The sequence below is a fragment of the Pleurodeles waltl genome, chromosome 9 (assembly GCF_031143425.1).
Source record: "Pleurodeles waltl isolate 20211129_DDA chromosome 9, aPleWal1.hap1.20221129, whole genome shotgun sequence".
Classification (NCBI taxonomy): Eukaryota; Metazoa; Chordata; class Amphibia; order Caudata; family Salamandridae; genus Pleurodeles; species Pleurodeles waltl.
In genome coordinates, this window is record NC_090448.1 from 661,373,122 (window position 1) to 661,390,473 (window position 17,352).

At 42.4% G+C, this 17,352-nt stretch overlaps 1 protein-coding gene across 1 annotated transcript in view; it reads left to right on the top strand.

Moving 5' to 3' along the window:
• Positions 1-17,352, top strand: part of LOC138259834 (cytochrome P450 2C18-like) — a 209,710-nt gene that overhangs the window by 146,461 nt on the left and 45,897 nt on the right. Inside the window, exons 4-6 of the mRNA XM_069207730.1 lie at positions 4,434-4,594; positions 6,903-7,079; positions 9,310-9,451. Of these exons, the coding sequence (XP_069063831.1) occupies positions 4,434-4,594; positions 6,903-7,079; positions 9,310-9,451 (480 nt within the window). The remainder of the gene's footprint in view (positions 1-4,433; positions 4,595-6,902; positions 7,080-9,309; positions 9,452-17,352) is intronic.

Genomic DNA, 17,352 nt, shown 5'->3' on the forward strand with positions numbered 1-17,352 from the left:
ACCAGTTCTGAATGTGCAGACAGTGGATTTACATCTCCTGTCTGCTCTTATTGTATAAAGGTCAGAGCCACTGATTTACTTGTTATAGTTCCAAGTCTTCTATGACCAAGCAAGTAAGTGTTCTACTGGGTACTCAAGCTACTCAGAGGACTGCCATGCTACCAGACCTGGTGGCTAGCTTACAGACAACTTTCTAGGGGTGATGAGACATCACTTGAAGTACTGCCTTGCTGGAAGGGCCTGTTCATCCCACCAGAGGTGCCTAGAAGCTAGTCTGCCTTCTGAGAGATAGAATGAGCCGCCAAACCCTGCAAGTGGTATGACTATCAAGGAAAAACCTGAACTAGGGGTCCCTAGTGCCAGTGGCATTACCAGATAAAAAGGGAGAGAGGACAGAAATCTGCGTACCCCAGGTGCTTAGTGTGCAGCAACCTCTAACCAGTGGTTCCAGACAGGTACCACGGAACTGTGGCCGTCATGCTGCTGTGACAAAGAAATGTAACAGTGGCTCATCCTGGGCCGCTGTGACCAAGACACCTGGACCTTAACATCACTGCCAGTGCCTATACTGTGACCACCTGCCCCAGGGGCCACCACAACCCCAGGTTGCCTGAAATTCCTGGCCACAGGTTCCTGTTGCCCCTGAAGAAGGTCACATCTGATTGGGAAGTGCACCATCTCCCAAAAGCACTGTGTTCAGTTAGCTGCATTGTGGTGAGATAGCAAAGACTAATAAGATCTATGATAAGATGAGCATACTAGAAGGTGACAACCTGCACCTAAACCTCGATCCATGCTAATAAAAACATTCTTACAGATAAAACCAACTATTTTAGAGGAGGAGGGCAACCTGCAGGTGAATGGATAGAAGTTTGATGCAGTAACCCTGGAAACCAGTTCACTAAATTGTTCTTGTTCACTACTACTTCTGTAGTATTTAGTTTTTGTATGTAGAACCTTTCTTTTATGCAGAAAAGCACTGTGTTGGACAATCAGGTATGGCACTGCTGGGTGATTGTTTAGTTCTGAACTTGAACATCTCCACTCTACCACTATGAGAAGCCGCTTGAATTGCTACCAATGAAAGTCAAATGCTGGTGGGAGTCTACTTTGCCTAGTTTATAGGGCCATAGTAGGACAGACTCTGAGATACCTGAGGCAAAGGTCCCTAAACCCCATGGTTGAAGTCAAGTAGCCCTTACTTGACTCAAAGTCTTATCTGAACCTAAAAGTTGTATCACGTCACCTTCCAAGACCAAACTTTGACTGTTCAATCCCACTAACCCTGTAAGAAAAAGCTTAAAAAGAGGTTCTTGGAAATTCAGTGAACTTTCTGTAGCAACTGATTCATGTGTTTCTGGGACAGTGGCAGTGTGTTAAGCTCAGATAAACTGGCCCGACAATGCTGGTGAAATCCAACGTCTCTTTAGAAATTGGTGCACCCTTTGTGCGTATGCAAACCATGCATATCCAGATGGAATAAATACAGAAGGTAGCACAGACAGCATACACACCCAATCATGAGACACAAAGGTTATGAAGGTCAGCTACTTCAGGTTGCCATTTGAAAAACAAGCATACCTTAAAGACTGAAGTGTGCATCATGAACTTTCCAGGATGAATGAAGCTGAAGATGTGCATGCAGCTTCTGGTCTACAACTGGTGGCAGGAATGACTGTTGTCTGAGAATGCATTAGAGCCAAAATGTAATAGCAAGTGAGTTAACTCCTTGAGCAACCAAGAACAAAAGGTGAAAATAGATGTATCCCAGTCAAATATTGCCACAAGTTCCAGCCTTAAAAATCAGTAAGGGTACCCGTTTGACTAGCAGAATACCTTAAGACCCCTGGTTCCATAAGTGACGACTTTGTATTCTCTAGTCAGCTTCATGGACCATTAAGTCTTACAAGTGTATGGGCTCTGTAGTCCTCTGTCACTCTCAAGGTCCTTGGGATCCTTTCGTTTGGTATCCTACCACTACCATTCTAAGATATATAGTTCTAGAAGCGAGAGGTTCTGCGCCCTACAACTAAACAGCATTGGCCCCCCAGTTCTCTGTGTTGGTAGTGTAGCAGTATGTCACTCCGACCTGAGCAGCACACAGCGACATGGGGAACCCTACCAATGAGAGATCACCCACAAAGAAGGGCGCATGTTCAATAATTGAATGTGCGTGTCGGTTGCCAGGCATGTATCACACGTCGCTCCAAATGCCGTAATTTCAATGTCCGCAGCTGGCCTTTGGAGCCATGGCGCTTCCTCACGGTCCAAGCAAGAAACATCCCATCCTTTAGGAAAATTCTGCATCAGGACGAGCACTTTCAAGTCTTCCGTGTACACACGTTTCTGATGAAGCAGAAAATGAAGGTTTTACATTTATTAGAGCGTAAACGTAGTGTGAAATAATCATGTGTGACTTTAACCGAACTAATAAAGATTGTACGGGGACAAAATGTGCCCTCAGAGTAGTTTGCCAACATTTATACGCGTGCTTTATATAACGTGGTGTACTAGAATTGCACTAATCCGACATAATCATAAACGTGTGCTACGATTTGCTTGTTTGAAATGTTTTAGCTTAGCATGACTTTAGCGGAGGCTTTGGCCTAGTTGCCTGGTCTCACGGTTTAGATGCTCGTATTTTTCCACTGTGCTAATAAACTTGTATTTTTGCTTGAAGCTGTACTTTTCCACTGAGATCGTTCACATGCTTATCTTAAGGTTTCGTGCCAGCCTGGCATATTTTCTCTTTACTCCAAGGTCGATTTGCAGGTGCGGACAATGGAAGCTCTGAAAGTGAGTTAATCGGCATAAAATGTTGCAACTTACGTACCCATCTCCAAGGATAATGTATGCTTAAGTAAAAGCTTGAGAACTGTCGTTTTTGATTGGACAATTTGAAGCTAACCTATGAACCCTCCAATGGAAGACCCTACTGGATTTGAACTGTTGTCTATAAAACCCAGGTGCACGAGAAGAAGGTAGCCATTGCGCTATCATCGTCCATTATTGGACATCCCGCCATTTTGACTTCGTAGCTATTATGGCCCACTTTGCTGCGACGCCATTTTGAGAGACTTTGATGCTTTCTCTAATCGAGAGAAAGAGACTTTAAATGATTCTTGCCCTAGAGACTTTAACTTTGATTTGTCCCTTTGCATGAAGTAGTAGTTTTACCTTGCCGCCGTGAGGCAGTTGCCCCGTCCACCCCTGCCCCTTTGCCCCGTCCTATGCTGATCGAAACGGTACCCATGCTGATCGAGAAACGGTACCTGTGAGACGAAGACTTCCTTGATTGCTGATCGTAATTGGTAAATATGAAAGGAAATTGTAAAATTGCATTGTGTTTCTTTTAGGTAACCAACTGCTGATTTTTTATAAGATCCCTAGTTAGGAGTTTTTCTAAATTAATGTTGCTAAATCGTTTTTGCATGAAGTCCCACATGCTGATGCTAATTTGAGGTTAGATGAGGATCCCATATGTCGCACGATGCAATTTGAGATCTTGTTATGCTGACTAAATGTATGCCATTAGTTCATTACAGATTATCGTATTAGTGATTTGCATAGCTATTATCGAATGCCTTGTGATTCAAATGCTACATAGATTACACTTATTTCGCCGCTATGGACAGCTATTAATGTTCATATATGTTTATCATTTGGTGTTGAGACACATTTATATTGTGCTAGCTTTGCTAATATAGGGAAATAAAATTCACTAACTTTGAATAAACTGGTGTGATTATTCCTGACTGAAAGGTCAGGGTCCGTCGAAATGTATTCTGGATTAATTGTCAAGTGTTATGTTGATCAAGGTATTGCTTATGTTCGTTATTGATTATTGATTTGATGAAATTGACCGATTAAGAGTACAGAGAGTTCCCACTTAGTCAAAAGATTCATCGGCCTAAAGAGCGTCCGAAAACAGGTAAAATTATTACTACGGACCGCTCTATCATTTCTTGCCTTGAACAGCACAAACAAATACCTGTGCTAGCAACAAGTGAAGAGCAGCTCAAATCACACCATGTGTGAGGCAGTGAGGCACACATCAAAATATGTTAAGCACTTTGGAATCTGTTTTCTGTGCTTGGTCGAACGTTTTTATACATCCTGTGGCTTAAACAGAAAGTTTAAAATAAGGTATGTTAGAAAGTGTGATACTCCCCTGTTCGAAAATGTCTTGTACACATTTTCAGTAGGCTATAACATCCAGCAAAACTAGCAAATGTACTCCACGTTGAAAGGCACACACATGATTAATGATCAGGCGTCTGGAGGTAGACTTCAGTATCAGCCTGTCAACCTTTCCATCCACATCCAATGTGGTCTGCACAGGTCTTACCGTTTGTAGCAGAAGGTATAACTTCACAGATTGTTCATTTCAGCTTCTCTCCTCACTTATGTTTTTTTAACATTTTGCCCTTCAGGATTGTCCTTTGACCCCACCTTCTTCATCCGACGCTCCGTCTCTAATGTCATCTGCTCCATTGTCTTTGGGAACCGCTTCGACTATAAAGACGAGAAGTTCCAGGTTTTGCTTGACTTGATTGCTGAAAATCTGCAACGTGTAGATAACTTCTGGGTGCAGGTAAAATGAAGCAATTTTGGGAAGGGAGGGGAAGGGAACTGATGTGTTAACATTGCCTGTAAAGCATGTGCAATCACCAGCCCTTCTGTGCGCCCCCATTCATCCCCGTGCAAGGGGATACTTGTGAGATATGGGGAATTCTGGGACCCCTCCTCACGTTCTGCACGGGGAGCCCCGTCATGTTGAACTACGCTCTGGCTTGGTGATGAAGAAATGTTTTGTGCCTCATGGTGAGGAATGATTTTTGTGGCTTAGAGGACTATTACAATATGCAAATGATCGCATCTCAAGCCAAATTCACACCCACCTGAATTTGCTCTGCCAATCAGAAATGCTTCCTCGCACCCATTGTGGGGTTTCCAACACACTTTTACTTTCAGATGAATTAAGCCCACATTTGTACCAACCGTGTCCTATCCTCATTTCTCAGTTTTAAACAATTACACACATTAACTGTTCGTCATACAGATCAAATGTATACATGGAATTCGACAAAAGGTGAGGACCGCTTGCCACATCCAGCCAGCCTCCTTGTCTGCTCTTTGCAATACTGAACCCGACTTGCATTTCAGCTATTTTCCCCATGTCTCTGCCGACCTTACCGGCGTGTCCTAGGTTCACCGTAGAGATCCCTGCCTTCCAGAACTACAGAGGTGAGACTGGGAGTGATGAGGACCAGATAATATGAAGCTGAATATGTAGGGATTTACACAATGTATTTTGGTTCTCGCATGCAAAATGCTTCTCTGATTAATTTTCCGATCTGTATTTTGTGAAATAGCGAAATTAACATGTTTAGAAAGATAATTTTCACCCAGTGCTTCAGTATGTGGCTTGGAGCAGATCATGTGGGGTAGGAAATCGTTCAGGGGAAACGGAGGGCTTTTGTGAGGTGGTTGTAGACATGGGGCAAGGCAAAGTGCATGAGGGAAGAGAGAACACATTAAGTACACTGTGGTATTTTGCCAGTGATTCAGCACGTCGTTGTGCCGATCAAGCAGAGTAAGGGATACACAATTGCTTTAAAGCTTTAAGGGTGGAGATGAGGAGACGATCAGGCATATATAAACTATTTTCCTAATATCTCAGTACTTGAATTGGTTATGTTAAACATCAACAACCCTTGTCTACAATATTGTGTGCAGATCGGTGGCCACATCTCATGAATGGTAGAGTCAGTTTACAGACAGACCTCAGGAGAGCTAATGAGATGGGACAAGGTTGGCAACAAAAATGGAATTAAGTAAATCTGTATAACATGATGAAACAAGGTAGGGGTATGCTAGAGATTTGTAAACACTGCAAGGCCTAAATAAAACAGGAGAGATTCCGCCAGAGGTTTGGTTCTAGACTAATGGTTTGTGACACAAAAGACCTGTCTGGGGACGTTCTGTCCTAACACAAGGAAGTTGGTTCCAGAAAAACAAAACGGATATGTTCGTGGAAATGCCGTCCCAGCAGGCTTAGAAAAAACATGGGATTAATATTTATGCGACAACAATGATGGAGGAACAAGACTAGGCTTAGCAGTCCCTACCTGTGGACAGCACGTGTGCATTTGTGGAATATATGGTTGGGGGCAGCAGGATGGTGTCCTAGGCTTTTACTAAACAGGAAGAATTGTAATTAGTATTGAACTTGGAAGACGAAGACAAATGACATTTATGGAAACTGGTGTGCCAACAAAAGATTGGAATAAACCACAGCTCTCCCCAGACTGGTACTTGTTTTTAGGAAAAAGATAAATGTTAAAAATGTAGACCTGTTTCAAGTGCTATGGGACGCTTTGGGTCTTTCGTGCTCTTGAAAAGTGGAATGCAAACCAGAACTACGGACTACTAGCACTACTTGTCACCTAGCACACGGCCCAGATATACATGTCATCCTTTTTCATTCTCCATTTTTAGGAATACTCTTTAAATTTTGTAGGATTTATTTTATCAAGTTATTACTACATATCATACATCCTGCTCTAGTTTTATCTCTTTCTTATGCCCACTGACAACATTTGTCCCTCATCGGACCTAAAGCTCAGGGCATGGGTCTGCTTAAAAAGTGTGGCATTGGAGAGCTCCTGGGATAAGAGCACAATTTTTGGTGTCAGATACTGTTTGTAACAGCAAGTGTGTTAATATGAGTAGTTACAGTAATAGTAAGTATAAAATTAATAATAATGCTAAGAATAATAACAACCATTTACATAGAAATCCTCACAGACTGATTTGCTTCTAAGCACTTATACAATGATTGTGCTTATCAGCTCCTTAATTTGCTTTTACCCTATTTGACAATATTTATCCTTTGACAGATGTACAACTTCTTCCCGGCTGTCCTGGATCCCTTTCCCGGCCCACACCAGAAGCTCTTCGAAAACTACAGAGAACAGATGCGGTTTGTGGAGGAAATCATGGAGAAACACAAGGCATCTTTGGACCCGTCATCCCCACGAGACTATATTGATGCTTTCCTCATCAAGATAGAGCAGGTGATTGTCCAACCATGCACTGGTCTTTGGCTATACTTTGTTGTCACACATTAGAGTTTCAGGGCTTCCAGAAGATTCTGCCTTCTCCTCACTGCCCCATTTTTTATCCTACTTACTGAGGGCCTTATGCCAATGCTGCGGTGGCCGCGGCGGTCCGACTGCCACATTACAAGGTTGGCCAGAAGACCCGCCAATCTACCGCCATCCCAGCCATGATCTTCGATCCCGACAGGCTAACGGCGGGTGCAGGTTGTAATAAGTCAGGGCGGTGATGAAGTCAGCGCCACCCTGCTGATTACAACCTTGTTCTCTGCCAGCCTTTTCATGGTTGTACCACCGCCATGAAAAGGCTGGCGGAGAACAGGTGCAGGCGGCTACAGGGGGGTCCCTGCTCAGCAACCTCGAAATGCACACTGTCTGCTGTGCAGACAGTGCACATTTTGAGGGTGCTGGTGCCCCCTGTTTGCGGCAGCATTGCCACCAGCTCAATTATAAGCTGGCGACAACGCTGCCTCCATTTCCCCACTGAGCTGACTGGCAGAAAACTTGGTTTCCGCCAGTGAGCCCAGTGGGAAAGTCATAATGGGGCCGACAGGGAGGTTGCCAGCAGGGCGACGCCTACACTGTCAGGAGTTTAGCAGATGGGTGTTCCTGTCCACCAAACTCGTAGTTGGCCCCTAAGGATCTAAGGTTGAAAGTTTGCCAAGCAGAAAACACCACTTTAGCTGACTGAAGCTGTCTCTCATCCTGGGGTTGGCACTTGTCATGGTTTGACCTGCAAAAATGTATGTTTATGCTGGTGTCCTACAGAACGTTTAGAACTAAAGATTACTTATAAATTGTTTTCTGATTTTGCGCAAGAGATGACAATGCTGCCTCCTCCCTTTAAATGAAATTTATACCACATATGAGGGGAAATAAAGACACTTGAAATGCCAGAGGACTAAAGTCATGATTGCTTTTTTGGGCTAGCTTTACAGCTCGAAGTAGACTTCCTTTTGTCCAGAGAGCCTGAATCATCCCCCCAACACGAGCCACTACAACTGCTACAGCTTAACATGCATATTAGAGATAGTACCCTAACAGGTAATCACCTAAATTTCCTAAAGGAGAGTCAACTCTGGACCTTATCGTGATTTGTTGTCATCATGAGTCCAGGTTGACAACTTAATTATTCCCTAACAGGAAATCGGCTACATTTCCCAAAGGAAAGTCCACTCTGAATCTTGCAGTGATTGTTTGTCACTGAGATCCCAGACTGACACATTTGAAGTATAATGTTCACAGGATTTCAGATTTTTGGTTATGTGGTTGTTTCATCTGTATATTTTTCATTCATTACATGATTGGTTGGTGTTGGTACAACATCTCATTTCACTTCAAAGCTGAAAACTACGACCTCTCATTTATAGTGTGGCCATACCAAATCTGCCGTCAAGTTTTGACTCAAGTAAAGATTGAAAATCGAATAGATTAGTTGCCACTGAAACCACCACAATCGTTTGTGAATCATGGCCATATGAAGTCCCACAGAGCACAATGCAAAGGGCTTCATGTAGAAGAAACACAGGATGGAATCTGTGACATAGAAGATCTGACATTGGAATGTGTTCAGCCTTACTTCTGCTTGACTTTCCTCTAGCACCAAACCTAGTCGCTTGGGAACCAAAACCCCAAAGTCGATGTTGAGAATAAATCAAGACACCGAGAAAACATTTGTAAATATGTATTAAAAATGTTAAAATAAAGGAGTGGTACAGAAGTCAAGGAACACCAGTCCTGGTTCTGAAATGCACTGCTTTTCAGGCAGCTGTGCACATTCGAGCAGGTAAAATGCAGTCATTCTGGGAGCGAGATAGCCAATGTATGAAGTGGGCTGACTTTATGCAGTATACTGTGGTGGATGGAAGAAGCACTTGAACAGACCCATGGACGAGGAGAGCTTACTGAAAGTATTTGAATTTGTTCTTCAATACATATTTGATTTGAACTTTTAGGAAAAAACGAAGGTGGATTCAGCTAAACTTATCTCTATGCAAGATTCAAAACAAATGTTAATCTTTAGTTTTACATTTTTTAAGTAAATGCACGAGAGAGCAACAGTCAAATGAATAAGGTAAAGAAACTGACATTGCTTCCCAGCAAATAGGTCACTTACAGGTATAGGGTGGTTTGTTAAAAAAAGAGGAAGGAGATGATCATTCACATGTAATTCATCCTTTATCTGCAGGAAAAAGCAGACCCAACCTCTATCTTTCACTACGAGAATTTGCTAATATCATCCCTGGACATATTTTTTGCTGGATCAGAGTCAACAAGCATCACCTTGTGGTATGGACTACTACTCCTGCTCAAGCACCCAGAGGTGGAAGGTGAGTTATTGTGGATCACCACGTTGCCTTATGTGAGAAGTGAACCAGAATTTTGGGGATACTCTGTACATGATATTCTGTTAAATAGGTGCTGCATTTGCCTGCTTCAGTAACAAATTACTTGACCATTTGTACTATACAACTCAAAGAACAACAACCCTCCATTAAGGTGTCCTGGCCCATTTGGAGGTATACATGTCTGGCCCTGAGCCCACCTCCATGAACCTCCTCCTCCCTAGGTCTCTGTCATAGGTTAGGAATCCTCAGGAACAGTACCCTCCAGATGCCCACCTTCCGGCAGCTCTGACTCTGACTATAATAGAACAGAGGAATAGGGTGACTGGATGTGGGGAAGCAAATTATCATAGGTACACCAGGGTAGAAGATCAGTAATACCAGAAAACAACCCAGCAAAGAAACAAACTGGGATAATACAATAACCTGGCAATGTACTACTAACTGTAGTTATCAACAAACAAAAGACATATTGCAAGAAGAACCCGTTACAGCAATTTTCTGTGCTGTTTCTTCTGCTGAGAGATTGCCAGCAATAATCACTAAACTCATTTATAAGCACTATAGCTGATGAATAGGGGGAAACATTACTTACACGCAGCAAATACAATGCAGTATATTTACCACAATGCCTTATCCAAGAATATACCTTTACCATGCATGCCCTTACGACAAATTTCATTGTAAAGGGATGAACGGTAAAGGTATATGCATGGTAAAGGTTTTAAAGGTAAGTATTTTTTTAAAATTTTGTAAAGGCATGATTAGTAAAAGTGAAAGTTTATGCATGGTAAAGGTTTTAAAGGTACGTACAAGTAAGTATTAAGTTGTTTGAGTGTATATATATATATATATATATATATATATATATATATATATATATATATATACACATATATGTATGGTTTAGGGTGGGTAATTGTTACTGGGTGGTAAGGGCATTTTTAGGTTTTAAGGTAGGTATGGTTTTGGGGTGGTAATGGGCGTTTAGGGTGGGCATGGGTTTTTGGGTGGTAAGGGAATCTTTAAGGTTTAGGGTGGGTAGGGTTTTTGGGTGGAAAGGTGTGTGAATTATATTATATATATATATATATATATATATATATATATATTATACTTACCTCTTTATTTTTGTTGTATGCGCATGCGTGTAATGATGGGTAAATGCCCACAAATATCATTTGATAAGTCTACCCAATACGCAGGTGAAGGTGCTATGTCACTAGGCCATGCAGCTGGTGAATATAAAAAACTGGGTTTTCGAGGACAGGTAAGACCGACATTTCACTTGGAGTTAAACAGGTTGGATGGAGAGGGACTCCTGGTTCTCAGGTATGGCTGCCCCCTTCCCCAAGGCTCTTCCACTCTATGTAAATGAGGCATTCGACCCCTGGCTCCATGATCTCTAGTGAATTAATTGGCAGGGTAGACTGACTCAAGAGATGCCGCTATAGCGCGGAACCTGGAAGGATTGGATAAGTGAAGTCTCATTAGAATATTGAAGTTGGGGGATGTTTGGAAGGGAGTCCATATGAAATAATTCACAACCATGCAGGGGATGTTTAGGATGCACAAGTCGCGGTTTTACAACTATCTGCAATTAAGACATGCCCTTGGGCCCAACCGAGTAGATGTCATTGTCCTCCCTTAATATAATCTTGTGGCAGCAAATGTCAAACTCGGCTGTCTGGGCAGGGCAGGGATCTCAAGATTCAACGAATTGTTAATAGGCAAAGCCCTAAACCCTTTCATTTTACTGTGGGCGAACTCTGAACAGACTCTGGGCTCATTAGAGTAATATGTCTGGAGGAATGATAGGATAGCCTAGGTGTTAGCCATACCAGAAAAACTACAGCTGATCCAGCTACATTACTTACTTGAAATACTTCACTCCACAATGGCTATAACCCATCATAGTACTCCCTCATCTGCATGTACAAGGTGTCACTCAGCAACAGATAAGTTCTTTGAGATGGTTTGGAATTTCAGTGTAATAAGAGATTATTGGCGTACGATTATTTAGACACTTTCAAATGTTCTAGGGCCGCCTATACTTCCGGGGATATTGGAAGATCTCAGGGTAGCTCAAGGGAAATAACCCTTGTGGGACTGATATCCCTATGGTCAAAAAGAGATACAGCTAAGTATTGGAAATGCGAAAAGGCCCTGTTAATGCAGGACTGGCTCAGGGGAATGAAGGAACCAATTTACCAGTCTAGAGGTTGTCCACGTAAACATGGAAAAAAAATTAGGACCATGGTGCAATTTATTCTATAATTCTGATGCCTAATTTGACCACATAGTATAACCAATTTTAAAATGTCAAGGTGCTGCACTGTATTGCTTTATTGTTAAACAAAATGGAGATGCTTCTTTTGTACTGTCTGTTAGTTTCTGAAAAGCAATAAAAATGTTTTATAAAACAAAATCTGTATGCTTGATGTTGGGGTACGTATGGGGAAAAAGGGCAGCAGCCCTGTTCTTAATGCAGTCTCTAACCTGGGCCACTGTGCTACTCTAAACCTCGGGATGATTTCTATGCATTTTTGTGTGTGCACCTGCACAAAGGAGCTTTTTAAGGAGAGGGGGAAATCTCTGGACACTACTATTTGCATAGAAGTGGCATAGGGAACAGACCGCCTAGAGAAAAAGTTACCTTGTGACATACAAAATGGTGCTATGCTTTTTCTTGCCTGCTGATAGCAGGGCTTTCAGGGACCTTTACTTTAGCAGCAAAACTCTGACCTCTCTGGTATGTTGTTCAGTCGGTATACAAGTGAGTGACCCTGCTGTGGCAGCCACTGCTTTGGCAATTAAGTCAGCACAGTCTTGACTGATAATACGAGGATCACATGACTAATAAACAAGCAAGTGTTCTTAATTTCATGGAAAGGGACACTGTAAATCTGTCTTAAAATGTGAGTTTGATAGTATATGGATCTCAGTTTAGAGCTAGAGGAACCTAAGATGTTGCTCTCGGCACCGTGCTATTGGGGATGGTCTTTCTTAATATTGTGAACTTTGTACACAAACAATGTTGTCAGGACCTGAATGCATTTTTACTGCTTGGAAGAGCTTACAGTGTCTGTTGGAAGGTTTTATTGGCAATATGACTCAGTGTGCTATTTGATTGCATCTGGCACCCAGTACCACCTGCAAGTCTTGAGTCTCAGTTCTAATAGGGCCAAGTCAGCCTGAAGGTCAGTTTATTGAGCAGCAACAATATCACTGACAATAACACACTTTAATTGGAGCAGTTCAAATTAGCAAAACTGTGGTTGAAATCATTCCATGAAAGAGCAGTATCATTATTATTCAGAACGGTTTGAATTTTAGAGATGATGCACTTTGGTGAGGGAAATTGAGGAGACAAAAGAAAAGAATGGATGCAGTGAGATCAAGAAGCTGCCTAAAATCCATTGTCAAGGCAGAGATGGAAGCTAAATGCTCTGATAGCTTCAAATGGTCTTCAGCTAGATAGAAAGATTGGGTGTGTATATATACAGACAGATAGATAAATAAGATAGATACATAGATTACAAAGTGGCAGTCACGCCTATGCCATAATAGTTAGGTCTCCATAGAAAGAGCATTTTTGTTTTGTTTATAACTTTGGCACCACTTAACTTCACAAAACGTTCCCAAAATTTTTTATCCACCTCAGCTCCCTCCCGGAAGTTTCTGGGTCAAGGGTCGTGCAAGAAAAAGGGGGATCCCAAAACGTAGCTTTCCCATGCAAATTCCTTTAGGAATTTTGGAAAGCAATACAGAAAAAATCGTAAATGAGAATTACACTAAATTTGGCAGAAAGCTACAGCTCTCCTAGAAAGCCTGCTTTTTAGGTTGAGCCTGCAGGCATGCATGCGATGTTGCGTAGCGGCCTATCGTGTTAAAAAATCCTAAAAAAGGTTCTTTTAGCCTGCAAATTACTTTCCATTCATTGCTTTCACTTTCACTCTTTTTGCAGACGTCTAAATCAGTAGTGCCTTCGAGGAATCACTTTTTGCACCACTTCCTTTTCTTTCTATGGAGCATGGACCAAGTACAAATTGATTTGTATTAATTAGTTTCCCTCTGCAGCTCAAGCTGTAATTGACATACTTTTATTTTTTTATTTTTTTTATTTACATACAGCAAACTCTGCTCAACCCGAAGGTACTGGAGCACTTTACATGAACACCAGTTACGTTACACAAGGATACATTCATTTTTTATTTTTGTTAGGCACAGGGAGATTAAGTGATTTGCCGGAACCACAGGATGTTTAGCCAGCGCTGGTAACTGGTTCCCTAGTGAGCAAGTTGACAGCTCTGGCGTATCTTCTTTACTCACCTTTTGTTCTGAGAACAGCTGTCTCTCTTCTTCCGCACATACTGCATTTTTTATTGTTTTTTAAAAACAAGCACCTATTGACTGCTTTGCCCCTTAAATTATTCTTTTAGTTTTGTCATTGCATCTCCAAAGTATGAGACGTGATAAGTTTATTCTGTCATTTTCCATTTCCTACCTATTTGTTTAACTCAACCACTAGATTGTAGAATGTGAGTGAAATATGCAGAAAAGGCACAAACAATAAATCTAATTATCCGCTTCCACCGGTCCTGTGACTCTCCTACTCCCACTCACAATTCAATTTCACACTTTCTTCTGTACTCTATCTCAGGCCTGCTTTGTACCCCTGCCTGATTCAAGCTGCTTCTGCCTGCTCTCACCCAACCCTCCTCCTAGCAATTGTTAGCATGCACTGTCTCCTCTGCGCCCTCTCACCCCCACCTACTCTCTGTCCACCCCTCACCCATATCGTCTGCAAGGTCCTGCATGCTTTGTTCGCTTCACGCTCTCCTCCTGGCCAACTGTCCTTTCGGCACCATTCACTCACCCTGTCTCCTAGAGAGTGGTTAACTGTACAGGCTGATTTCAGAGCTAGATCTTCACCAGTGGATGGGGAGGTGATGGGGACCTTTTATGGCAAAGTTGTTTTATTTGCACTTATTTGCACTGATATTTATACCTCTAATAACAGAATATGCTTGTGCCTATGTCTTCTGGGATGTTGTTCCCCAGGCAGATCACATTGTGCTTGAAAAATACATTTACTAGGAGCACTCACATCACTCAACTTTATGACACTCAACTCAATGCCACCCCACGCCACTTTACTCCACTCTACCCCACTCCACTCCAATCTATGACACTCTACTCTACCCCATTCCACTCTGTGCCACTTCACCCTACGCCACGGCACTCTAAGACACTCTATCCAAGGCCACGCTATGCCACTCCTCACTACAACACTCTACTCCACTCTATGCCACTCATTCTATGCTACTGCACTCCACTCTACGCCACTCCACTCTACGCCACTATGCCATCCAGGACACTCTACACCACCCCCTCCACTCCATGACACTCTACTGCACTCTATGACACACTACTCCACAACACTCCACTCTACGCCACTGCTCTGCCCACCACTCCACTCAACGACACTCCGCTCTACTGCACTCCACAACACTCTACTCCACTTCATGCCACTCTACTCCACTCTGTGCCATTACTCCGTCTATGCCACTTCACTCTATGCCACTCAACTTCTTGCCACTCGATTGTATGACACTCTACTCCACTTTACTCCTGGCCACTCCATTTAATGACTCTCCAGTCTACTCCACTCCACTGTATATTATGCCCCTCTACTCTGAAACTCCTCTCTACTCCACTCTACAACATTCTATGCCACTCTACTCTGTGGTACTCCACTCTGCTTCACTCCACTCTACGACAATCTGCTCCACTCTACACCACTCCACTCTATGGCACTCCACTGTGCAACATTCTGTGCCACTCCACAACACTATACTTCTCTCTATGACCCTCTACTCTACTCCTCTCTAGGACCCTCCACTCTGCACCAGTCTCCTCTGTGCCATAATGTTTAGACATGTGGAGCTTTAGCCATGCTGGTGAACAACATGCCTAAAGCAATTGCCAGAGTGAATATCGCTTGCATATGTGAGACCTATTGGCTTTGCAAATGCTTGTTGTGATTCAGTGTAAATCAGTTCAGCTGTATGTGAGTACTTAAAGGTCAATATATAGTAATATCTGGACAGTTGGTAATGTGATACTCCAGCAGTACTTCAAATTGCAAAAATAAACCATTGATATTGGCTGAAAGGACTTTCACCCATCAGCCCCTTTGGTCCAGCGGGACTGGTACTGATTTGGGGAGACCTATTAATCTGATTGGCTGGTCACAACATCAACAGAAATGCGCCAGCCATCATTGAAAAAAATAACATATAAGGGCAGGGTGGCTTTAACCGAACCCTCTGCCCCAGAGGAATCCCACTCAGGCCAAAATAAAAATAAAAATCATGCGGCAAATCCCGCGGTATCCAGCATGGTCATGATGTTGTACCGCGGGACTCTTATGGGTGCTGTGGTACTGCAAGACCACACAAACATCAATAGGTGAAGTTTACATGGTCTTACAGTACCACAGGTAGCATTCCAGCTGTGGTACCAAGAGAATACCATGGTACAGCGAAAAAATAAAAATAAAAAAAAAGCAAAACAAATGTGGGGTGAGGTATGTGGCAAGTTGGGTGCCTTTGGGGGTGATGGCACATTCTCCATCACCCCAGCAGACCCCCCCCCCACCTATTGCTGTGGACTCCAATTTCCCAAAGAAATCTTCCCGTTCCTGCTATTCTCCTTTTGAGACACATCAGTTACCAACCTTGACTCTTTTATTTTCAAACAAGTCCTGCCTAGGGCAACTGGACATCTAGGTGTGCTAGGAAAATAAACTGGCCATACTCGTTAATGAATGATAGGTAACTAGTAAACAGGTAGAAAATATGTAGGTAGATCTAGCATTTACATTTGCAATGGTGCTCTACCCAGTCTTGTCAAAATAAGTAGGTTAAGTACTCCAATTACAGCTGCAGCAGGTTCTTTTAACAAAGAGACGAGAAAGTAGCTTGCAATGTTCTACCAAGAATAGCACAATTGGAACCAACTAAATCTGGAAGCATCATGATGTTGCTCTGAAGAATGCATGCCCAGTGACAAAACTATCGAAGGCACAAATAAAGATAGTTGTAATAGGAAAGATGCTCCAGTACAGGAAATTAATCAATAAATCCACATAACCTTTACAGGGATACACTGTTTTACATTTTTGCAGAATTACCACTCAGGTTTATGAATCAAAAACCCTCCAGAAGCGTCGGACGGCTCACTAACATGAACTAGGAAGTGGGGGAGGGACTGTAGCCCAAAGACGCCCCATGACGTACTTGAAGATGGTGCATACGGGGTCACAATCAGTTCTATGAGACTACAGGATTATTTTATTAATAGTTGTAGAGCCTCTTTTTCCGATGGAAGAACACTCCAAAAATCCACACAATATATTTGAAAAGTCGTTATTAATACTAAATGCCCTAAACTACTGCAGAATATTTGCATGGATGTGACTACAAAAAATAATGTTATGGTTACAAATGAATAGATAATCAGACAGTAAAGTGAAAGGAATTGCAATGTATTAGATGGTGTGCATTAAATCAAAGCATTTCCTACTTGGCCTCCAACACATACATTTGCTGGAGAATAAGACTATTTTGATCAGATACTGTGCTTTGAGAAGGTCTCAGTTTTGCTATAGTATGGTGTTCTGCCCTGTGAAACGCACCTATAAAGCCTGTGGCAGCCTATGGTCTCCAGATTGTTTGTTGGCAATATGCAGCTCACTTGAAACACCCAAGGAAAGCTTTGTCTCTTTTCAAATATGCCTTTGCATCAGACTTAAATATCCTTTTCTTGTTAATTTGAACAGGCCAAACCTTGTAATTATGTAAAATGCAAGAATTAGCATG